The sequence below is a fragment of the Fukomys damarensis genome, unplaced genomic scaffold (genome assembly GCF_012274545.1).
Source record: "Fukomys damarensis isolate Sample0158 unplaced genomic scaffold, DMR_v1.0_HiC HiC_scaffold_2, whole genome shotgun sequence".
In the NCBI taxonomy this organism is placed as follows: Eukaryota; Metazoa; Chordata; class Mammalia; order Rodentia; family Bathyergidae; genus Fukomys; species Fukomys damarensis.
In genome coordinates, this window is record NW_022900914.1 from 23,264,362 (window position 1) to 23,290,226 (window position 25,865).

Below are 25,865 nucleotides of genomic sequence, written 5' to 3' on the forward strand. Positions count from 1 at the left end.
GTCTCACTAGCTGGTCTTGAATTCAGTATGTAGCCCAAGCTGGCCTCAGACTTTGAGCATCCTCTCACCTCAATCTCCCAAGTGCTGGGATTACAGGTGTGTGCTACCAAGCCCAGTGTAGAAGCAACCATTTGGAACGCCTCACAATTGATTCCAAGTTTATCTTCACATTTCTAAATAGCATGCTTCTATTGCCGCTTCCATTCTAGGAGTTTTCTATAATGGAAATTATGAAAGATGAGCTTTAACTCACTTCACTACCCTTCTCTTTTCCTCTCTCCTGACTACCATCTTTATCCTTTTATGAGAAGACTTTTTACTACCTGCTGAGACAAGTGCTGCTCTGATTCTTGAGATTTTGTATGAAACTTTTTTCTCCTTCTCTTAAAGCTTAAAGGCTCTTCTCCCTATCTCCAGTGTTCTGAAATTTACAAAATGTGTCTTACATATTTACTTTCATCCATTATGTTTGGCATGGCATGTGTCCTTTCAATATTGAAATTCATGCCTATCAGTTTAGAAAATTTCTTTGATTATAAAAAAACATTATTTCTTCCCATCATAGTGTTTTGGGGTTTTTGTTGTTTTTGTTTGTTTCCAAATTTTTGGTTCTGGAACCTGTTGGATTGATCATCTTATATTTTACCATCTCCTTTGCTCTGATTTCTGGGAGCTTGCTTCAACTTTCATCTTCTCAGCTTTCTCTTTGATGATGGTATTTTTACTTTACAGGGGCTCTTTTGTTCTTCTGAATGTTCTTTTTCCTCTTCCTGACATCCTGTTATTTCATGAATTCAAAATACTTTTATCTTTCAGATAGAAGTTTGCATGCTTGCTTCTCTTTTTACCACCTTTTTGTACATTTTCATTTTCTAATGTAGTCTCTTTCTCTTCTAATATGTCCTTTCCTCCTTAGTATGGTCTCTGGCTCTTAGGAAGATTATTTTGTGTTTGACCATCTGCTGTGTGTGTGTGTGTGTGTGTGTGTGTGTGTGTGTGTGTGTGTTCACACATGTGCAAGGATGTGTGATGTAGGGCATTTGATAATTATACCACTGAGCTATTCCCCAGTCCTGTCTACTTTTATTTTAAAGTGTGCATTGATTAGAGGATCTTTGCCTGTCTGTAGGACTTGTTGGCTGGGGGGTTCACTCAAGTGTTTATATCTTCCTTTAAGGCTCTTTGGATCCTTTGAAGACTCTTCTCATGTTTTGTTTAGAAGTTGCAAGTCTGATGGCCATTTTGGGAGCCAAGTGTCTGAAAAAAGCTTATAGAACAAACAATAAGTGTATAAACTTTCACACAGTTGAGTTTTTAAAATGCTGTTTCCTACCTTTGTCTGGTACTCCTCATCTCAGTTTAGTTACCTTTTTCAGAAGTAAGCCTCCAGGTCTGTTGGTGTGATGGAGCAGCTTTCTTTCAATTAAGCCATACTGCCCAGAGCAGAGGGTCCAGCTGCTTCCTAAATAGATGTTCTATGATTCTCCTCTTTTAAATCCAGGCTTCCCCTCCACTTCCAGAGATGCCACCCAACCATTGGTGTGATCTTACAGTTTAAACTAGGTTGCTTCTCCATTTCCATGTAACTCAGGATAGTAATTTAGTGTTTCAGCCAAGTCATTCAGTCCTGGGTGTTCTACTTTCTAGCCTTCAAAATTTATCTCCTCTCCCAGTAACTTTTATTTTATGGATTAAAAAACTCCTTTCATTATAGTTTTGGGAATTTCAAAACAAGACATAAATGCTTATTATATTCAGTCCTATATCTGGAAAATCCTTTATAAGAGTCTTTTAGATCATTTAGCAGTAAGTTTTGATCACATAAAACTTAAATAATTCTTGATCTTTAGGGCTGTTGATTTTCATCAGTTTTTGCAATGAGAAATTTCTTTAAGAATTTGATAAATATTTAGAGCTCATTCTAAAGTGTATGTAATACATATATGCACTGTCTTGTATACATTTTTTAATTTTAGAAATTGTATTTTATCACTTAAAAATGTACTCCACTCAAATGTTCCCTTCTTTTGTCAGTAGTCATTCTGCAGGGTATATATGGGGCCCAGCAACAGGGAGGAGGTTGAAACTGAAACTTGATTCCATGTGATATAAGCACAAATATTTAGGATATATAACATGAACATTTAATATGATTCTCAGCCTAAAGCAGTTTGTAGTTAATTACTACTTATGTGAGAGACACTACTTCTAGGAATGCAGATAAATGATAGTTTTGATTGGAGTGGTTTGTGAAATTTCATACAGGAAGATATCGTTGGCTAGAAAAAAAAATTAAGTTGAAAAGATTATGATTTCAATTTTTAGCGAGCCTAAAGCAAAAAGCCTACATACTTTTCTAACTTGCATCAGAAATTGAGATATGTGGTTAAAATCCTTAAAGGCTTATTTTTCTAAAATTCAGATAGTTCTTATGAAATACCAGTGTGTCCAGTTGAACGGCGTGTATCATAGCTGTACAGAGCATTTGGTACAGAATTTCACGAGAAGAGATGTTCTTTTTCTCTGATGCAGATAATTGATAAGAGAGAGCTAAGACTCAAAATGTGTGCAGACATTGTTTTCTTTATTTCCCACAGTTCATTGCCCTAAAATGGTAATTTTCATCATGTATGTTTGCATTTGGATGGATACAAGTTAGTATACTTTCATTTATTATTTTGGGGGGCTTTGTTTTTTTATTTCTTTATTTTGCTTTGGTTTTATTTCTTAATCTATTGAGACAAAGTCTCACTATGTTGTCTTTGGTGGTGTTGAAATCCAGGGCTCAAGTGATCCTATGGCCTCAGCTTTCCAAATAGCTGGGACTATAGCCACATGCCACCTTACTGGCTTATGTGCTTTTATTGTCAGAAAATTATTTTTTTAGGTATTATAGATTTTTTGGTCTTTTGGGACCATTTTGTTTAGTATTTTAAAAATGTAGATCTGTGTGTATACTCAAATAAACACTTTATTAGCCTCCCTGTTCTATGAATCTTTATTAACTCATTTCTGTAAAATATGGTACCTGGTTCTAAAAAGCTTTCCTTATAAGTGTTTTTGTTTATATGAGTGAATTTCATGACCAGTTCTTATCAGTGATCCTATGAAATTGAACTATTAACAGTTAAAATGACTTTAAGGCTATAAAATATGAATAAACCATTACAAAACACAAAGGAAAAAAAAAAAAAAAAGAGCCAGGCATGATGGAACGCCCTTGTAATCCCAGCTACTCAGGAGACTGAAGCAGGAGAATCCCAGGTTCATGTCTGCCCTGGTAAATTATTGAGACTCTGAGTTAAAATTTTTAAAAATTAAAAGAAAATTTTAAATAATAAAAAGGGCTGGGATCTAGCTCAGTAGTAAAGCTCTTGTCTAGCATGCACAAGGCTCTGGGTTAGATCTCTACTACTGTCAGAAGGGTCATACAGAATACGTAAATTGTAGATCAAAGGAGCAACCAGGACTTGAAAGCTACTCCAGATCCTGAGGCAGTTGGATCACAAGTTTGAGGCCAGCTTGGGCAACTGTGCGATCCTGTCTCCAAAAAAATGAAATAAACAGCAAATCTGGGTCCTAGCATGTAGGAGCCCAGATTTCTTTTGTGTAAACCAAGAGTTCTTGCCACTGTGGAGGACCCTATCCCTCCTTACTTCTGCCCCTGTACTAAAATAAGGGAGACAGATAGTTTTACCTCTAATATCCTATTGAACATGGGTATGAGAGTTACTCCCCTTAATTTAATTTAAGATAATTAAGAACTTTTCATCTTTATTAAAGGTGGGGGATAACCAAAGGGAAATAAATGTGAGCATGAAAACCAAATATGTAATCTAGTCTGTTCTTGTTTTCTGGGATGCACAACTTCATCTGTATAATGTGACTCTGGGATTCTCTCCATGTGCTGGACACTCTACCTCCTCTTCTCTACCTGGCTCTTCTACCTCCAGAAGTTTTTGTCTGGGAGAACAGGGTTCCTCTGCTAGCCAGGTTTTTGTTTGTTTGTTTTTGCCTGAGGCCTTTCTCTTTCTAGTGTAAGACAGTATTTCCTGCAGGGGTTCTACCCAGCTTTAGGGAGAAGTGTGGCCATAACAGAATTTTATCACATTTACTGGGGATGATACTGTTGCTTGGTTAAACCACTTTTTTCAGGCTGATTTTTTAAAAATCAGCTAATATTTATTTTGAACTTGTTTTGGCAGGAGAAAAAAAGAAATCGCTACTTAGGGAGAGATAAGTGGTATACACAGAAGAGCCATTAATTACGCAAAATAGCAAGTGCTAAATGTTGATGGTTAAAAGGTGTTAATGAAGTTTAGCAGGGGAAAGTATTTCTAGAAGACCTGAATCTGGTTTTTCAGAAAGATGCGGACTTTGCAGAACTGAAGGTTGAAGGAGGACATGATTTTAAAAAGTAAGTAAATGTGCATGTTATGGTAGACAAAAATAGTTCTGTTCTTGATTTTGAGTTACGGTAGAATTAGAATCAGTTGCTACAAATGCTTAGTACAATACATTTTTTTCTTTACTTTTGTAAGCCACTTGTTAAACTGAAAAAATTAAACTGTATTTTTTATTGGATTATTTCCTGCTGTGCTGCCTATTATGCTGTGGATTTTGTTTGTAAATTCAAATATATAATTAGGTTGATGAGTGTAAATTGAGGGCAGCCTTGAGGTATGCGTTTGATTGACAAGAACAGATCAGCCAGTCTTGAAGTTGGATTTTTTAAAAACAGTTCTTAAGATTAGTGTTCTTGTTCTTGTCAGTTTATCAACAAAATAAGTTAATGCATGTGTGCTGTATTTAATGTTTTTAGAAATAGTAGAGAAAATTTCATCCTTTAAATCTTTTTATATGTTTATGTTGTTTGGCTTATATAGTTGGAGATTAGCTTTTGGGGGTATGTGTGTATGAGTCTATATAGTCAAACTCAAGAACCTCCCGCCACAACCTTTCGAGTGCTGGGATTCTGGGATCACAGGGGTCACTACCACATCTGGTGAGATTAGCTTTTTTCCTTCTCCAGCAGCATGAATCCCATTCTTCATTGAGTAGTAGAAGACAGATTACTAAAAGACGTTTTTGAAATGTAGTGAATAAGATTGTAGAAGGTTTGCTTTAAGATTGATGAAAGTTAGGTGTTTATAACGTGGCTGCCATTATTTGCCAAGTTGTGCTTCAGTAGGAGACTTTTATATGTGTATAAAAAGCAAAGATATGCTAGACAGATACATATTCTCAGGAGCCAGAGTCTTCAATTAAAAATGAGAGGGAAAAAAAATCATAGTCATTTAGGTGAAAATCATCTACTGCATCTACTGCAGCAAAGAAATTGAAACTGGGACCTTTTAAACAGTCTGTTAGAGTATCATTAGTGTGCTTAATTTCACAAAAACAAGAAAAGGCCGTGAGTTTTTTGCAGTATTTGTAAATAAGATGGAACGTGACCAAGAAAGTACATTTTACCACATAGACGTGTGTTCATTATCTCATAATAAAATTCTGTGCTTTTGAAGAGCTGTGGAACTTAAAATAGAATTACTAATTCTTCAGTAGTATGCAGGTATATTTGGATAACAGAAAACAGACAACATAACATTTTCTCTGTACCTTTACATTTAAAGGTAACAGTGACTTGTTTAAAAAAAATAATTTTGAAGGAAATGGTGTTAGAGGACATTTGGGAAATACATGTTTGGTAATAACTTGATTTTCTGGTGATTTTTGTTGGTAGAGGAGATCATTATCAAATTTTCATATATTTTAAGTATGTGACAGTTTAAGTATATTTTATAAGAAAGCTTATACATGTCCAACCAAATTGCTCTAAACATTTACAGTAAGAAGAAAAAATGAAATAACTCAAATGTTAACTGATAGTGGGGTGTATACACAAATTGTGGTACAGGCATGTAATGCAATACAGTGGGAAATCTCAGAAGTGTGACACTGAGCAAGAAAAAGTACTAGAGTAACACACACTGTATTTTACATCAATGTAAGGTGCTAACCATATAAAACCGAACAACTGCATATGAATATGGCTAAACTGTAAGGGATAATAATTATAAAACTCAAGAGAGTGCTCACCTTGGATGTGAGAGGAGACCAAGAGGATAAAATAAGTTTTAGTCTTGATAAGCTGTGCTGTCAGTGCATAGTTGTTCATTTTATTACTCCATGGCTAAATTTATGCTATACAGTGAATTTCACAAAGTTTTAAAAGTTAAATTATTATGAGATAATCTCAACTTTAAAATGAAGTCATTTTGGAAATTTTAAAAAAATTACCAGTTTGTTAAATAAAGCAGTCCCTGATAACAGCCAGAAGGTGTGCTTGGTGACCTAACCTCAATTAAATGCTCATTCCCTGGACCCCAGGGCACTGTTATCTTTCTTTTCTTTTTTTGAGACAGGGTCTTGCTGTGTAGGTTCAGGCTGATCTTCAACTCACTATGTAACCCAGGCTGACCTCAAACTCCCAGTGATCCTCCTGCCTTAGCTTCTGAATGCTGGGATTAAAAGTGTACACTCACCACACCTGCCTTATTTTTAGGACGTTGTATCTTAAGCAAGTAATTTTTAGAGAAAATATAGGATGTAGGAGTCACTGTCACAAAGAACAGTGGCATGCAAGCAAGGTTGTTTTTAGTGTAACTTTCACAGTATTTGGAAGCCTAATCTTGGGGCTCTTTTGGTCTCTGATCGTTTTCCAAATTGTTCATCCAGACTTTGCTTGAGTTAAGATCTGTGTTAAAGGCTCTTCTCTTTTCCTTTCTTTTCTTATTCTCCAATTTAAAACAAATTTGGCAATGGGCATTTCTAAACAGTTCTTAAAAATTTGTAAATGAAAAGTTTTTGTAGATTTGAACCTATTTGTTAAAATGTAAAAGCAGTATTTTAATTGCAAGAACATCACAAAAGAGGCCAGGTATTTAGCTCAGTGACACCATGCCTGCCTTGCAAGGAGGTCCTGAGTTTGATCCCCCCACCCCCGTACTAAAACAACAACAACAACAACAACAAAAACAAAAGAACATCAAGAAAGGTGCATACTACAATATGGTATGTGGGATTAAAAAGTGGTTTAATGTAATTAGCAATTCAGTTTCACTTGTTTTTATGTATGTTTATAAGTTGTCTTTTTTTCAGGCAAAATACCACTAAAACACATGAGTCTAAATTCGCAAAAAATTAAGCCAGTGTGTTAAAAAATAAACATTGGGCTGGGGTTGTAGCTCAGTGGTAGAGCACTTGCCTAGCACGTGCAAGTCCCTGGATTTGATTCCTAACACTTCTTGGGAAAAAAAAAAGGAAGTGAAAAAAAAAATCTAACATGTTTTATAACATTAGTCTCTACAAAATATAGCATTGTTTGAATGAAAATTTTGTCATTTTTTTTAAATTTTAAATTTCCATTTTTACAAACATTTTAGTAATATGGTGATATATAAGTCAGGAAAAATTATGAGTATAAAATTGAATAATGTATAAATCTTCATATATATTGAGTGGTTCATCAGCTTTTTATAAATGGGGCTATATAAGTTTATTGTAAAGTTGGGTAATAGGCGTAGCTGGACAAGCTATCACAGAGATGCCCAGGCCCAAATGGAAGAGAATTGATCTGGACCAGTGTTGCTCAAAATGTGATTAAGCCACTAGCAAGGCTTTTGAAGGGTCCCATCCAAGGTCTATTTTTAAAAATCTTTGGGTATGAGGATAAGACTTTGGAATATGTATTTTGAACAGATAGCAACAATAATTTTATGGTGTCACAGTGTTTCAGGTACTGTTCTAAACACTTTACAGTAACTCATTCTTCTTTGTAAACTTACTGTGATGTGTAGGTATAGTGCCTAAGAAATTTGCCCAAGGTCCCACAGCTCTAGAGTGTAAGTCCAGGAATGTATGTAGGAAGCACCCCCCTAGTGTGAAACCTCGATAAAACCAAATGTTTGAAGCCAGACAGGACAGCATGCACTTACCCCAGATATTCTGGAGACTGATTCAGGAGGATCATTTGAGCCAAGGAGTTCAAGGCCAGTTTAGGCAACATAATGAAACCCTTTCTTCTTTAAAACAACAAGAGCAAACTTTTTTTTTTTTTTTTTTTTTTTTTTTTTTTTTTTTTTCTGGTACTGGGGATCAAACTCAGGCCCTTGTGCTTGCAAGGCAGGCGCCAGAACCACTGAGCTATGAGCCTCCTGCCTCCGGCTCGGAGTGCTGGGATTACAGGTGTGCGCCACAACGCCCGGCAACAAACATATTCTTAAAGTGAACATTTGTGTTTTAGTGGAATTAAAATGGAATTTTAATTAATTATATATTGTATATTAAACCCTAGAATTGTAAATTAAAATTTAAAAATTGTTAGACAAATTTCTTGTTTGTTCTTTTTCCTAGAAAGTAGTTCTCAATCTGACTGCATATTTGAATCGTCACAATGACTTTCAGGAAATATTGATATCCCTAGAAATAGCAGTCCTGTTGGTCTGATTTTAACATGATAAAGTTGAAAACCACTATTGTAGAAGCATGTGAGGCAGAAAGGGGTACATCCAGTAAATTGGGATAATACTGAAAAGTAAATGAGACAGGAGTTGTTTGAGATTAGATGACTCTAAACAGTTAACACCTACAATTTTTTTTCTTTCAGACTAATTGCTAAACATGGGTGCATTTTTGGATAAACCCAAAACTGAAAAACATAATGCTCATGGTGCTGGGAATGGTTTACGCTATGGTCTGAGTAGCATGCAAGGTTGGAGAGTGGAAATGGAAGACGCACACACAGCAGTTGTAGGTATTCCTCACGGCTTGGAAGACTGGTCATTTTTTGCAGTTTATGATGGTCATGCTGGATCCCGAGTGGCAAATTACTGCTCAACACATTTGTTGGAACACATCACTACTAACGAAGACTTTAGGGCAACTGGAAAGTCAGGATCTGCTCTTGAGCCTTCAGTGGAAAATGTCAAGAATGGTATCAGAACTGGCTTTTTGAAAATTGACGAATATATGCGTAACTTTTCAGACCTCAGAAACGGGATGGACAGGAGCGGATCAACTGCAGTAGGAGTTATGATTTCACCTACGCATATCTACTTTATCAACTGTGGTGATTCACGGGCTGTTCTGTATAGGAATGGACAAGTCTGCTTTTCTACACAGGATCACAAACCTTGTAATCCACGGGAAAAGGAGCGAATCCAAAATGCAGGAGGCAGCGTAATGATACAGCGTGTTAATGGTTCATTAGCAGTGTCTCGTGCTCTGGGGGACTATGATTACAAGTGCGTTGATGGCAAGGGCCCAACAGAACAACTTGTTTCTCCAGAGCCTGAGGTTTATGAAATTTTAAGAGCAGAAGAAGATGAATTTATCATCTTGGCTTGTGATGGTATCTGGGATGTAATGAGTAATGAGGAGCTCTGTGAATTTGTTAAATCTAGGCTTGAGGTATCTGATGACCTGGAAAATGTGTGCAATTGGGTGGTGGACACTTGTTTACATAAGGTATGTAAGTGTTTTTTTTGGTAATTTGTTTAGACTTTTAATATTTTCATTAGGGTAGACTTGTATATTTAAAAATACTTCAGCAGAAATGAATCTAGTATTTTTTTGTCACTGCCATATATCCCAATTTTCTAATTTAAAAATAAGTTTAATATATTTGGTGCATTTGTTGTCATTTAAGTACTTGGGCTTGTGGCAGTGGCAGAAATATTTGTACTATATTTGATGTGATTTTTAATTTATATTCTTGAAGTTGTTGATAGACATTTTAAACCTTATTTTGAAGCCACCTGTTAAAATACGTATATAGTAAAATTCTGCACTACATGTACTAAAAGGTCAAGAACCACTTAAAGTATCAGATGATATACCAGAAGCCACACCTCAGTAAAATTTAGTTCTAGTCTTCCTAGCAGCTAACAGTGAAATGAGTTGCCTGTTTTTCATTGTCCAGTAAAAGAAACCTCTCCTATCAGTGAAATCTAAAAGGAATTTACATGTAACAGCTAACACAGTGAAATGAGTTGCCTGTTTTTCATTGTCCAGTAAAAGAAACCTCTCCTATCAGTGAAATCTAAAAGGAATTTACATGTAACTCTATGTTAGTAATCTAACTTAATCAGGCATGGTGGCAAATACCTGAATTTCAGCACTTGGGGAGGCTAAGGCATGAGGGTTGCTGTGAGTTTGAGGCCAGCCTGGACTACATAGTAAAACTGTCTCAAACAAAAAATAATAATGTCTGATTTGACAGATGGTATCAAAATTCTTTTCATATACATGTCTTTATTATCACAAATTAAAAACTGAAGGCTTATATAAAATGGAATGTGGAGAATTCCTGTGGACCACTGGTTTCTTAGATTTGTAATTTTCTGTCAGTCTTGATAGAGTAATATCAAAGAAACTAGAGTAATGTAATTAGGAGTTTCTTTGAATGTCTTTAAAATATTTAGTTGTTTCAGGCAGATTTTTTGACAGCATCTTTGTAGAAATCAGTTAAAACTTGAGTTATCTGGCAAGTGCCTGGAGTGTGCCAGTGTTCTGTAACTGACTGAAAAGAGGTCAGGCAAAACTTACCTGTGAAACAGTTTTGACTTAATTAGTCTGTCTAGATTGAAACCATTCTGTCTCTCCACTAAATAAGTTCTTGCAGAAAGTGCAGGCATAGGTAGAAAATTTCTCAAGAAGATATGAGCATCTGTGGAAATACCCACATTTTGGTGAAATACCTATTTGTTTTCTGTACAACAGAAAGAGAAATTCACAAAGAGAATTTAAGGTTCATTATTACCAGAAAGGATTTTAATGACAGTAATTCTAGCTCCTCTGATTTTTTTTTTTTTTTAAGCTTACTGTGTCATTTTTACTTCTCTGAATGAGCTTGGTGTAGAAGTATTATTGATAGTTGTTGCTGAAGTAGTAAGTGGCTCTCAGAATGTCTTTCTCCTTGGACTCTAAATTGAGTGAATCTGACCTGCACCTTTTTGAAATGAAAGGGGCATAACTTTTTTGTCTGGCAAGTAAATAAAAACAGGATTTGCCCCAATTATGAATGAATGAATGAATGAACAAGTGAATGAAAAAAAGTCCAGATGATGCAGAAAACTCACAACTTCACAATTTTGCTACCCACTTAAGTCATTTACTTTGATTGTTCTTGTGTGTATCTTTCCAGGCTTTTATGGATTTTGACTTCCTGTATGTATATTTTTATAAAAATGAGGCCTATTGTATTTGCTGTTCTACAGCCTTTTTTATCCAACAACATATTGCGGAGATCTCCATGTCAATAAGTATTGAACTGGAAAGTTTTTCTTGGCTGCATAGCATATGGTTGAATGAGTATCATGTGACTGTGAAGGAATAGCCAGAAATCTATTGTTTCTGAAATGTGAATTAAGGAATTTAGTCCTAATCCAAAATGATGTACTCTTTTATCCATTGAAAGACTGCTAGTTTCCTCTACCCTTCTACCCGAGATCTAAATGATGCTGGTGGAATATCTTCAGTTGGTAGCTCTTATCATTCTTAAGTAATTGAATATTCATGTTGATGGTGTAAAAAGATTTTAGACAGAGTCCTGGAATCTCAGAAATACGGAAGTAATAGTACAGAGTCAGAGTTCAGGCTAGGGAGAACATACAGTTTTGGTGGAAGCTGGCCGTCCTAGTTCCTTTGAGTGAAGCTGTATCTGGTTGATGTCAGTTTTGATAAACTTAGATGGTTTGGCTTATGAATTTTCTGTAATCACTGGAAGTTACTTCTGAAATTAAACTTCATATCTGTTGTTAATTTTATCATTCCACTTTTTTGTATTGTAAAGTAATTGACTATTAGTGTATGATCACTTAAAATTTAGGGTGAAAGATTGGGTATGAATTTTCATGAGTTTTTTTTTTTTTGTACTGGGGATCAAACTCACTCAGGACCTTGCACTTGCAAGATAGGTGCAGTGCCACTGAGGTAAATCCCTGGCCCTATTGGATATGATTTTAAAGTCCATGGAAAATACTTAGGAATTGCTCAGTAGGTGTTAACCTGCTTTAGGAGGCTGAGAGTCAAGAGCCAATTAAGTAGGTGGTTCCCTGAGAAATTCAGATGAAGTCAATGTTTTCTAACACTTCTGACGCTTGTTATGCCTTAGTAGTTTATAAACACTTTTGAATGTTAACTCATGACACCTTATATTATGGTAATAATAAGAGTATCAGTAGGTTTGTTTTCTGTGAGCTATATGTTGTTCTAAGCAATGTATGCATGTTTTAATTCATTTAATTTTGACAACCACCATATGAGGTAGTTAGTATTATTTTCTTAATGAGAATAGTTTTTTAGGGCTGCCAATAAGTGTTGGACAACTCTAGTCAGGTATTATCCTATTTAAATTAGATATTTAACTCTAGAGAAGCGTGTCTAAGAAAGCAGCCTTCCCATTTTATGACAGTGGTGTTCTTGGTGTTCATGGCCAACTAATTTCAGGTTGCATAAAATATGTAAATACCAATTGCATAACTTTTCATAACTCTTAAATCATACGTATTTTACTAATCTTTAATCTGAGATGAAGAGATAAAATTTTTCATTTCTAATTTGTAAGGAAGTAGAGATTGCTTAACATTGAAAGAGTTGTAAGTCACGTACTTGATAAATGTTGAAGCTGAAACTAAAATCAAAGTTTTCTGAAACAAGTTTAGTATTGATATGGTTTCCCAGAATGGTCTGATAAAGAATTGTGTGTGTGGCTGGGGATTTAGCTCAGTGGTTCTGCTGCCTGCTTCGCAAGCGCAAGGTCCCAAGTTTGATCCCTGGTACCCCCCCAAAAAGGAAAAAGAATCGTGTGTGTGTATGTCTGTGTGTGCGTGCGCGCGCGCGCGTGCTTATTTTTATTTTTCTGTCTCGGATATTGTTCCCCAAGGGAAACGTTAAAAATATTTCTTTTCTGGGCGGGGGATTTAGCTCAGTGGTTCCGCTTCCTGCCTTGCAAGCGAAAAGACGGGAGTTAAATTTCTTTTCTAGCTAAGTGTGATGATGTGTGTCTATCATCCTAGCTATTTGGGAGGCTAAGGCAGGAGAATTGCAAATTTGAGGCCAGCCTGGGCAACCTAGGAAAACTCAGTCTCCAAAGAACAACAAAACCTTTCCCTTTCTTTTTCAATTATTACATTAATATATATTTTTGTAACAAATATTAAAGATTTTTGAAATAAAGTTGTTTATCTTTATGTTCCTCCAGATCCTCCTTTTCAGTCTTTTTCCCCTTAGGTAACTACTATTTACTATTCTTTTTTTTTTTATTTTTCCTCATTGAGTTTATTGGAACATTTTAGGTATACAGTACAGTTACATTCATTATTGGGATCTTGTACTTTACATGACAGGTCTTGGTTCTTGGTTCTCACATTTTACTATTTACTATTCTAAATGGTTCAGTGGATATTGTTGAAATATATAAGCATAAAAGAAGGTTTTTTTTTTTTTTCCTTTTGCCATTTTATAGAAATGGCTTATGCATGTTACTTTGCAACTTGCTTTGCTTTTCTTAAGTCACAAAGAAGTATATTATCCTTTAAAAAGAATATTTGATTTTCCTAAATTCAGTTTGTATACCACCTAAATGGTTCTCATTTTTTACTATTTACTATTCTAAATGGTTCAGTGGATATTGTTGAAATATATAAGCATAAAAGAAGGTTTTTTTTTTTTTTCCTTTTGCCATTTTATAGAAATGGCTTATGCATGTTACTTTGCAACTTGCTTTGCTTTTCTTAAGTCACAAAGAAGTATATTATCCTTTAAAAAGAATATTTGATTTTCCTAAATTCAGTTTGTATACCACCTAACAGAAACTTATTAAAACTTGAGACAGGACCTGATCATTAAGTTGAGGGAGATATTTTCCAAAGTCATTATCATTCTAGATTATTCTTATGATATTCAAAATGTGAATTCTGCATAATAATTTCTTTTTTATTTTGGTGGAGGGAGACAAGGTCTTGCTCTGTAGTTCATGCTGGGCTTGAACTCACTCTGTAGTCCAGGCTGGCCTCAAACTCATAATGATCCTCCAGCACTGGGATTACGGGATGTGCTACCATGCCCAAGAATAATTTAGTTCTGAACTTAGTACTTTTTCCATTGAAGTTTGGAGAAAATACAATAATAAATAATATAGAAGTAGATTAGATAATATTAGAGTGACATCTGGTTGGGTGTTTTGAAAAGAAGAGGAGGCAAATATTTTGAAAGAATAGTGTATATAAAGATAGTGACGTTTAGTGTAGAGATTGCTGTACTTTCTTGGTCTTTATTGCCCTAATATCTGAGTACTACTTAGCTCAAATCAGTACTTAACAGTTTCAAGCATTAAGTGGTTAGATTCAGACTTAATGAGTCCATATGACCTAGGCAAAAAAAAAGAACAAAAACCCAAATTATTATTTTGATGCTACTGGGGATTGAACCCAGAGCCTTCACTCTGAGCTATATCCCCAACCATTTTTTTTGGGAGGGGGTCCTGTTTAGCTCTCTGTTTAGCTAGTGTTGTATTCTCAGCTGGTTTACAAACCAGTAAATTGTAGTTCATGGTTATGAGACAGATACATTTATGTAAAGGAAAAGTAAGTCATAGGTAATGATGGAAAAAATAAATATCCTTGGAAATAGTCATAGGCTTCATCTTTTTATGGGCAGGTGAAAATTTGGTGTGTTCTTTCAGCTTGCCTGGCATTTGAACTATAGTAAACTACAGTGAGGTTTAAAAATTGATTTAAAAAATGAATATTGACAGTTCTTAGATACTTTAATTACAGACTTTCCAGTGATAGAGAATTTTATTCACAATCTATTTCATATACTGTGTTCAGACTTGTTCCTGGACATTTCTTTATACCTATGCAACATTTGCTTTTAAAATAATAGCAGCATATTATTTTTTAATTAAATTTAGATATCCTTTTCTCTGGTGGGAGCACTGTCTTGTTTGACTTACTGCTACCTATTAGTAGTGCTTAATTTTTTTTTTAGTGTAACTGCTATGCTTTTGAATAAGTGAAAATGTACTGAAATAATGAAGTTTTAAAGCAATTGCTTTAGTTGTCCATTTGTGCAAGCTGGACGTTGCAGATCTTGGGATCAAATCCAAACCCATGGAGGACCTTGTGCTGCATGCTCAGCAAGTGTTCTGCTGGAGCTATACCTCATACCTTCTAGCCCCCAACCTGGATTCTGTTTAATGGGCATATTTCATTTCTCGATTCAATGAAAACTGCTGATTATTCAAGGATGATTTGTGTCTAGAAACTGTAGAGGTATAAAGAGAAAGACCTGTTTTTATTTTTTTAGTAAATTCTGTTTATATAAAAACTATTAAAATTTGCTCTTTCAATTTAGTGGAAAGGGATCCTTATAAAGAAATAGAAGTAACATTGTTGAGATCACATTTACCTGAAGCGTAAATATAAATTATGTATTTTATTATGTTTGGAGGGCCCTAAACTTCTTTTTGGGGAGGGGGTGAGTGAGACAAGGTGTCACTGTGTAGCCCAGGCTGACCTTGAACTTTCAGTGAACCTCCTGCCTCAGCCTCCTGAGTGCTGGCATTACAGGTGTGCACCATCATACCCAGCATTCTTGAAACAGTCTTTCTTTCACTTGATTTTCCAAATGGATTTATAAAGATCAAATGGAACTTTGACGTGTAGCATATTACTTTGGAATTGTTAAACAGTGCTCTTGCCATTATTACCACAATAGGAAATGGTTAGAAGAAAGTTAATTAATAAAAAATGTTAGATGTTGGTCCGGGGATTTAGCTCAGTGGCCCTGCGCCTGCCTTGGAAGTGCAAGGTCCTGATTTTGATCCCTGGTACCAGGAAAAAAAAAGTTAGATGGTTACTCTATTCATGTGATTGCTTTAAAAAACATTATTAATATTGTAGTGATGCTTATATCCATAACGTATTTTAAATTTTTGGCGTGGCCTGAAATTATATATATGTGTGTGGTTCATACAACCAAATACAATGTTTCTAATGTTCAGCCTTTTGGTTGGTTTCATTAAGAAATGAAATTACTTTGATCAGTGTAGAAATCCTGATTTTCTAGATATTGAGAATGTAGTTATGTACCCTTGAGGTACATTTGGTGTGACACTCATACCAAAGCAGAAGACTTATTTTGAACTCTTCTGAAGACCTGACAGTCACTGCTTTCAAATTTTCCTCCCATTAAGTTAGAAGGTGGAGGCAGAAATTCTTCAAGACTCACCTGTCTTTTTTGGCTATGCCATGTGGACTCTGTAAGTCAGAACGATGCTGGCTGGGATTTTGGTCACAATGAGTACAAAGGTGAAAGGGGTATAGTCTTGACTTTCACTTGAGTTGGCAAACCCCAACTATCAGGCAAAATAACAACCACCTCTGTTGGTTGAGCTTTTTAGGGTGGTGAACAGCAAAAAATAGAAAAAAATCAATATTTCAACAACAGCTCTGTGTTCTAAGAAACTCAGTTAAAGTAATATACCTCTAGAAAAAGTAATGGAAGAAATTTTTAATGTATTACTCATAATCATGATACTATCCTCTTTTTAAGATGATATGTCTGTAAGGGTGTGATTAAAGGCTAATTTATCCTTAAATTAGATGTTTCTGCTTGCTCTCTAAAGACCCTGAAATTATTTGTGATTCTGTATAACAGTAGTATCTTTTCTTGAAGTTCTCCATTTGCTGGGTGTGGTGGTGCTAGGGATTCCAAGTTTGAGGCCAGCCTGGGCAACTTATTTAGACTTTGTCTCAAGAGTGCCCGTCGCATCCATCTCCTGTACCAAAAACAAACTGAAACAAAAGGTTGCCTGTATAGTTGTTGCAGCTATCCAGTCACACCCCACTGTTTTATGTTGTACCCTCAGAACAGTTTTAAGACTTAATTGATTTCTTCTTTTGCTTGCACTTGTTCATTGTAGCTTCTCATGTCCTGCTGATCAATAATTTTCAGCTACATTAAGTTCAGTAGAGTCGTAGCAGCATTGTTCTGGGGCAGATTAATTAGCTGGAAAATTCTGTAGTGCTTAATAGAATGCATTTTGGGCTTAAGCTTGTCTTGGGAATATATAGTACTGCGTAAGAAACAGTTTTGAAGATTGACGATATCTTTATTTTTTAGGCTGCGAAATGGTGATAGGTTAAGAACAGACAATTAAAATTCATTAACAACCTCAGATCTGCCTATACATAGGCACAGTATTTCTTCAGGTTGAATTTTAAATAATTCTTTGGGATAAAAATGAATATGTTGCATGTATACATTTTGTATGATTAAACTGTTAATTGCTGAAAGTAACTTTGTTTAGAAGTTATACAGAAAGTTGGTAGACTATAGAAATGTATTTTTTTCTTTTTCTTTCTGTAATATACAGGGAAGTCGAGATAACATGAGTATTGTATTAGTTTGCTTTTCAAATGCCCCCAAGGTCTCAGAAGAAGCAGTGAAAAAAGATTCAGAGCTGGATAAGCACTTGGAATCACGAGTTGAAGGTAAGAAATAATAATTTGTTTTGTTTTGTTTAACTTGAAAAGAAAGGAAAAGGGTTCCTTCTTATTTATCAGATGATTCTTTTAAAACTTCCTTAGAAAAAACTTATTTCAAAAGAAAGCCTAAAAACAAACATTTATCCACCTAGGTTTACTATCTTGGACTAATGTATATAGGTTTGAGGAGAGGAGATTGTTTTTCTCTCTCACTTTATCACTATCTGGCTGTATATCTAAAACGATATGTTTAAACATTTTTTTTTCTACTTTCTTTCCTGCATATAGGTCTCAGTGAGTCCTGCTTTTTAGGGTGATGCGCAGACGGAAATGTGGGAATACTTTGAAGACCATGTTAGAGGCACTCATTCCTTTTGATCAAATAATTATTAAGAGGAATTGCTTATCAGTGTTGTCACTTATTTCCATATCTTGATAAGCTATAGTATATTAGGATGGTGGGTTCTAGTTGTAATTTATCACTAGGTGGGAGGAATATTTTCAGTGTTAGTTCCTTATTCATAGAGAAGCTGACTAGTACATATTTTATGAAGAAGAGTGATCGCTTTGGCTGCACATACTTTTTGGGAAGAGCTCTCTAGTTTGGTCACCTGTTTGTTGTTTGATCTTACCTGACATCTTTAACCTCTCATGACTTCTTGATTGGGCACTAAAAATAAGAAACACTGTAGAGCTGAAAATGTAGCTTAGTAGCAAGGCCCTAGGCTCAACCCCCAGCACTCTAAAACAATAAAGCACACTGTAGAGGGTTGTTTTAATAAATTATTAAAGAAAAGAACTTGTGCTTGACACTTGGTAAAATCGTGATACAGCTTTATTCAAGCGGTCCATAGTGATTGATATAGGGACCTTTGCATGGGAGTCTTGCAGTGGCAGAGAAAGAGGGAACTCAGTAAGGACACCTGGGGATCCTCACATGTGGATTTATAACCAAGGAGTAGGGTAATAGTCAGTGGATAGGACATTATACTATGTGGAAGTATCAAGGATAGGGGGTTTGTGGCTAAACTGATTTGATAGGATTATTGCTGAAAGTGGGTTGGAGAGAGAGATAAAATAATCAGGCTGTTCAGATACCAAAGGAGGATGATTTTCCCCAAACTGACTTATGTTTGCTTGAACTGTATTCTTCAAGGAGAGAGCAAGAAGTCTGAGGTTGGCCTTTCAGGACTCAAGAGCCTGACTAAAGTTTTGGTCAGAGAGAGTTTTGTTGAAAGAAACACGATATTTAAGAACCTAGCACACATTTCCCATGCAAACTGTAGCTTTTTTTGAGTCTTAACTTCAGTAATAACTAAATTTTAATTTAAGTTCAGTTCAATGTGGATTTTTACTTAGTATTGCTTTTTTCCTTATGTAGCTTATAACTTGACAAAGTTTATTATAGGGAAGAAATGACAGATATGGAACACATTAATTGTAATCACCCAATCCAAAGACTTTAAAATCCTTGGCATGGCAGCCATTAAAAATCAATTTGAGTTGGTACTTAAGAGAAACTTATTTTTTATAAAAGGCATTGTTCTTTAAGAGCAGTTTGTACTAGAATTTAAGATCATTAAATTTTTTAGCTAAAAGCTTCTGGTGTATTTGGTATTTGTTTTATGTACTTTGCTGGGATCAAACCCAGACCTCTTATATGCTAGGCAAATGCTTACCACTGAGTTACATCCCCAGCCCTTTGCTTTTTGGTGGGTACAGATGGGCTGGGAGAAAATATAGCATTATAACAGACAGAGAATAGTATTTAAGGAAAGTTTATATGTATAGTGAGTGCTTTCTACTTATATTCATTTGTTCATTCATTCATTCAGTCAGTCTTTGTTGAACATATGCATCATCAAGGTTATAGCAGAAAACAAGACGGGCCTCCCGGAGTTTATATTTAGTAGAAACCAATAATTTAAAAATTTAAAAAGGGAAAACCCACTAAATAGTAGAACAAGAAGGTTGGTTAGGAAAGTTTCTGTCAGAGAAGACATTTAAGCAAAGATCTATTTATGGAGAGCAGATATCTGGGAAAGAGCATTCCAGGCCAAGAGAGCAGGAAAGGCTGAGGAGGGAATGTTGTATGCCGGTGGGAAAGTAGAAGAGGATTAAGAGAGGTGGCTAAGAAGCCTATCATGTAGGGTTCTGCAGACCACTCTTGATCTTAGCCCAAAAGCCAAGAAGCACTTGGGTTCTGCAGACCAAACTGAGGACTTTGGACTTTGTTCAAGTTGTGGTGGGAATTCATTGGGAGATTTTAGCGTAAGACTGACTTGATCTGACTGGTTTTTAAAGGATCTGTCTTGCTTTGTGGAGTGGGCTCAGGAAAGCCATGCTACACACCACTTACAAGCCAGGCATTAATGGGGTTGGCAGATGATGACAGATTGGACTGGAGTGGCACTAGTGAAGTGACACTATTGGTTGGTTATGTAGTAGATGACGTTGGTACTCAGGGAGATATAGGGAGATTTTATCTTCAGATGATATGTGACACCATCTGTAGACCTTTTTGGTGTCCCAACTCAGTTGTCACTGGTACCTAGTGAGTAGAGCCAGGGATCCTGTCATATATCCTGTAGTGCACAGACCAGCTTCCACAACAAATAAAATAGTCTAATTCAAAATGTCAGTAGTTCTTCAATTTAGAAACCCTGTACAATTGGTATAAGTCTAAGGTAGAAAAATTACAGTTCTGCTTTCCTGAAGCTTACAATCTATGATATAATAAATATCATATTCATGGGAATAGAGAACAGGGTACCTGCTCTAGGCTTGGGGCAGAAAAGAATTTGAGAAAGTATCACGTGCATTTGAAACTGAAGGGTGAACAGGATTTAACCATCCAAAGGGATTTAATCATCACTGAGTTGCATGAGAAGAATTCTAGGCCTAGGAAAAAGAAGTCTGCTTTGGTGAGAGCCTTTGAAGATGGGGTAGTTGGGGCAGAGGCGAAAGGGCCAGTGAAGATCCTCATGAGGCATAGAGAGTAAAAGGTTTGGGATTGACATCTTGAGGGCTGCTTAGAACATTGCTTTTTTGTCATCTTAAAAAAATTGCTATTGCTTTACTTTTGAGAAGTTTATTTTTTTATTATCCAAATACTAATTCTTTTAAAATTTTGTTTTCCATAAATTATGAAGTAGAAATGGACATTTTAAATTTTTTGTCTACATATTAACAAGTGCTTTCATTCATTCATTCGTTCATTCATTTATTAATTGGTACCCGGGATTGAACTCAGGACCTTGCGCTTGCAAGACAGGCGCAGTGCCACTGAACTAAATCCTCAGCCCATTATGACTTATTTTTATTTGTTATAGAACATAATATTTAGGCATCAAAATCTATTTAAAAAGTCCTTTTTTTCCTTAGTCTTTATCTAGCTATTGCTTTTTTTTTCTGTAAATATAGTAATAATAACTTATTTTTACCTAAAATTAGGTCAAAAGTATTTTTCTTTGTAGCTGTTACTGTATTTGTAGGGGTCATTTTTATTGATTTAAAACTATTTCACTTAGTGGCAATATCAGTTTCCTCAGCTGTCCCCTTATTCTGTGACATTGAATTCTAGATTTTACTTTTATGAATAATATTGCAATGAGCATATATGTATGCAGAAAAACTTCTTATATTGCTTTTTGTTCCCTGTTAGTGGTAGAGTTTATTTTTGTATTTTAAAATAGGTATTACCATACAGTACCTGTTTCATGTCTTTGGGACAACTGAGTTATCTATCAGCATTGATTAAGGAACTTTTTTTTAAACCTACAGAAATTATGGAGAAGTCTGGTGAGGAAGGAATGCCTGATCTTGCCCATGTCATGCGCATTTTGTCTGCGGAAAATATCCCAAATTTACCTCCTGGGGGAGGTCTTGCTGGGAAGTAAGTAGAACAAAAAGCTTTTTTGTGGTTTGGAAGATCAAATGTGGGATGCTCTGCCACTGAACTAGTAGCAATTAATTTGGGGCAAGATTATAAATCAGAAGTATATGTCACCTAGAGATTGAATGAGTTGATGTTTCTTGTATTGAAAAACTTTAAATCTTTACCCAGAGACCTTTTTTAAAGATTTAAAAAATATTTTTAAAAAAGAATGTATCATACTCTTTGAAGATGAAGGCCTTTTCTTGCTAAATGAGAACAGGTGGATTGCGCAAGATCAAATTCTGAGTGAAATGTAGAAAGTATTCTTGGCAATATTTGGTCTGACAGTTTTTCAGTATAGTTCAAAATGAAGTATTTGAAAAAGAGCTTAAAATTGTTTGTAATGAAATAAACTAAAGCTCTTTTTTCTTTAGGCGCAATGTTATTGAAGCTGTTTATAGTAGACTAAATCCACACAGAGAAAGTGATGGGGTAAGTTTTACTTTATTTCCTAAGCATTTGAAGTAATTTTACAGTGTAAACACTATGTATGGACCTATACACATAATGAGGTCTATAATAAATTAATACTGTTTGGCCTTTTAAGAAATCAGTTAAAGTTTTGGAAAATGTATTAAAATAGAAGTAGAGATAAAATTATGTTTTGTACATAGCTTTGTTGTTACTTTCTTGGCATCAGGTCATTTTGTTTGAGCTATCCCCATTTCCTCCCTGTATGTTTTTCTTTCCTTCTTTTCTTTATACCTTAATTTTGAGGCAAGAATGTGCTTTTGAATATCTCAGTTTCTCCAGCAGTCTGCTACTAGCACCAGAAGTTAGTGACTTATTATTTTAACAACCAGCCCTTGTGTGCTCAGTTCAAAATTTGAGTATAATTTTATTCTAATATTCATGTATTGCTAACTGAATGTTAAACCTGAGATAAACCATTTTTGTTGTACTCTTTTGTGCATCATCAGAGCAAAACTCATTATCCCATCCCTTTTATTGTGCTGTCTCTATGAATATTAATGAGCTGCAGCCTACCTGTCTATGTAGTTTGTTTTAATACTTATACCTGAATTCCTTTATTTCTTAATGTGGCATTCAGTTTTAGAATTTATAATGCAAATATAAATTTTCTCATAGCTTTTTCAAGTTTTGGGCCAATTAGAAATAAATGACTTAAAGCTATGAAGCATACATATTAAAAATTAAGGGAGTAGTAAAACTCCTTGAGAAGAAAGACTTTCTCGGGATCTGTAGCTCCTCTTGGAAGCTCTTGGGAGACTGGCCCTTGAGTAGATATTGTCATCTCAGTTACATTGTTTTCCAGGACTTACTGTGTAGCAATAAGTGTAATTTATTTTTCTTAACAATGAAAGAATCCTGGAGAAAAGGAAGCTCTCTAAGTATTGTACTACAGTTTTAGTGGGTCAAACAGGTGATGCCAAATATTGCTAAATAGTATCTTAGTGGTGGGGAACCTATGGTGTGTATGCCACAGCAGGCTGTTGATTTTCATTGAAAGCTCTAAAACACTGGTCTAGAGCATTAATTCTGAGTCTTTCTTTTGTAGTGGGTACCTCAGTGTATTGAACATTTTATCTAAAACTGACTATTAACTTAAAATTAAAGATATTTGGTACATTACAAGAAACCTCAAACAAATGAGTGTAGAAAGTTGACACAAATAAAAAGTGGTGGCAGTCTGAGGGTTGAGGAAGTGAGACTTACTTGTTGAGCTACTTTAGATTCTGTCTTGCGTCTACTACTCTGATCAGAGAGCATAAACCTTCAGAAGATAGTGACTGCTTATGAGCCATAGATGCACTCCCATTTCCTCAAGAGTTCAGAATACGATCCTGCTGTACAATCTTAAAAAACAAAATTATGCCTTGCTAAATTTCTTGGTCCCTCAAGAAAGCTCTTACTTCAGCATGATATATGGATTAGAGAAACTTCCGCACTTAGTATTAAAAACTGACTTTGCAGCCCAGAATCCTGTTTTGGGAAGCATTATTATACCACTTTCAGAACAATTATCACCTTAAAAAAATGTCAAGTGGAGCAGAAATGTATCAGATAGATCAAAGAAGCAAAAGAATGAAGAAAATACAAACATTTAATTAAATCCTTAGCTCTTAATCCATTATAGTAATCATTTAGGCGCAGTCTGCTTGATGTATATACAATGTGGAAAATGTCAGGTAGCTCAATGGCAGGAACTGGTAGTCAACTTGCCAAAGTGTGCTAGAAATACAGGAGGGAGGAACAAGTTGAAAAGTATTATAAAAATTAAACTTTTTAAGATAACAAGCATAATTTTTATTTAGATTTTTTGTTGTTGTTGTTCTGGGGATCAAACTCCGGACCTTGCACTTGCAAGGCAGGTGGCAGCACCACCGAGCTAAGTCCCTGGCCCCTTGTTTACCTTTTCAGAAGTGATGTTCAAAAATTGTTTTAGACTTTTAGAATGTCTTCTCTATGTCAGAGATATAATTGTCTTGCAGTAAATAGAAATATTACCATTAGATATAAGGTTTCATTTCTCTTATATTTAAAAACTTCTGGATAATAAATATATTTCAAAAATATGAATTGAATATAATCTAATAATTTAAAATATATGCAGAAAGTTTAGCCAAGTTTTAGAGGAATCTTAAGTTGTGTACTTGATAGTTCAGTTTTTTGGTATATATTCATTCAAACAATACTGATATGTTCCTAGTTTTTAAAATGAAATAGGGAAGAGTTTAGTAGTGATTCTTAATCAAGGGGTTATCTGTGGTATTCATCAGTTTCTCAAAGGAGTGTATAACTCCTATAGAATAATTGCCTAAAAGATGGCCCCATCTTCCATAAAATCTCTGGAAATAGTAAAACTACATTTTCTCATTAAGTTGCTCTTACATTAGGTGGGGCTCTGAGATCATGGCACTTTCCTTTTTTGAAAATGCTAGTTGTCTTTTTAACTAAAGTAAATATAACGTCTGTGAGATCTAGGATTTCATCTGATCTTTTAAGTCTTATAGTCCCAATACCTACAACAACCCTGCATGTGGTTAAGACCTCAGTAAATACTTGTTAGGCTGGGTTATAGTTCAGTGGTGGCTTAGTGCATGCAAGGTACATGTTCAACCTTAGCACTGCAAAGAGGAACAAATTCCTATTTTACCAGGAAATATTTGTATTTATTCATAGTAGTTTGCTTAATATTTTAAAAATAAATTGAGATTGCTAATTGACATGAGAGTATAGTTTTAGAATTTTATTGTTTAAATTCTGCTCTCAGAGGTTTGTTACTGTACCACTGATCAAAGTAGCATTATAAGTTGATTTTCCAAGGGTAAAAGGTGAACGATATTTACCCAACTCCTACTTGGGCCAAGTTGTATATGTGTGTGTTTTGCAGATTGTCTCAGCATCTTTCTTTTACATGTGCAACTGAAAATCAGAGAGAAGAATGAAACCTGTTCTCTTTACTTATTTCATTCTGCCTAAGATATTGAGAGATGGTGGCTCTGTGTACCCAACTTCTTTGCCATCAGAAAAAAATCATTTTCAATTCTTTTGTAAAGCTCGTGTTTCACTGTCTTAATATATTTCTTTTTTAAAATATATTTCTTTTTAATGAGGAACATTTTATAAAGTTGTTGAAACCATTCAAGCCTGGTTCCTTATCAGTTACATTTTATTTAAATACACATTTTTACTTATACTAATCCAAAAATTTAAGGTATTTAAATTTTTGAAAATGGAAGAGAAGCAGTACAGCTTGGTCTCTTTTGAGTCTAAAAGACTGTCCATATTTTGTTTTGCCACTATTTATTTATTTGTTTGTTTGTTTATTTGTTTATTTATTGGTACTGGGGATTGAACTCCGGTCCTTGCACTTGCAAGGCAGGCCACGGAACCGCTGAGCTAAATCCTCGGCCCTTTGTTTTGCCACTATTTAAATGCAATAGACATGGCTACTCTGGTGTATTTGAGAATTTCAATTCTGAAAAACTTTTAAACTGATAAACAGGGCGTAAGTCTCCACAAAAACATTTTAAATTAATTGTCTTTAATTTGTCTCCACTTTTAATAACTATTTGAAGAATTTTTCTTAAGGGAGCTGTGGTTTGTTTGTTTGTTTTGGTTTTGGTTTTTTTTTGGTATGGGGGATTGAACTTGGGTCCTTGCACTTTCGAGGCAAGCGGCAGAACCACTGAGCTAAATCCCCAGCCCAAGGGAGCTGTGTTTTTAAAATATATATATTCCTGAAAATAAATATTAACTAGTATAGCCGGGTGTGGTGGCACACGCCTGTAATCCCAGCACTTGGGAGGCTGAGGCAGGAGGATCACTGTGAGTTTGAGACCAGCCTGGGCTACATAGTAAGTGCCAGGTCAGTCTCAACTACGTAGTGAAACCCTGTCTCAAAAAACCAA

At 35.2% G+C, this 25,865-nt stretch overlaps 1 protein-coding gene across 3 annotated transcripts in view; it reads left to right on the top strand.

The window, feature by feature from the left end:
• Positions 1–4,208: 4,208 nt before the first annotated feature.
• Positions 4,209–25,865, top strand: part of Ppm1b (protein phosphatase, Mg2+/Mn2+ dependent 1B) — a 41,151-nt gene continuing 19,494 nt past the window's right edge. The window contains exons 1-5 of one of the 3 annotated variants that reach the window (XM_010611500.2): positions 4,209–4,417; positions 8,666–9,525; positions 17,441–17,558; positions 21,336–21,447; positions 21,864–21,921. In XM_010611500.2, the coding sequence (XP_010609802.1) occupies positions 8,680–9,525; positions 17,441–17,558; positions 21,336–21,447; positions 21,864–21,921 (1,134 nt within the window). In that variant the 5' untranslated portion in view covers positions 4,209–4,417; positions 8,666–8,679. The remainder of the gene's footprint in view (positions 4,418–8,665; positions 9,526–17,440; positions 17,559–21,335; positions 21,448–21,863; positions 21,922–25,865) is intronic. The other 2 variants (XM_010611504.3, XM_010611503.3) reach the window with 2 other exon arrangements.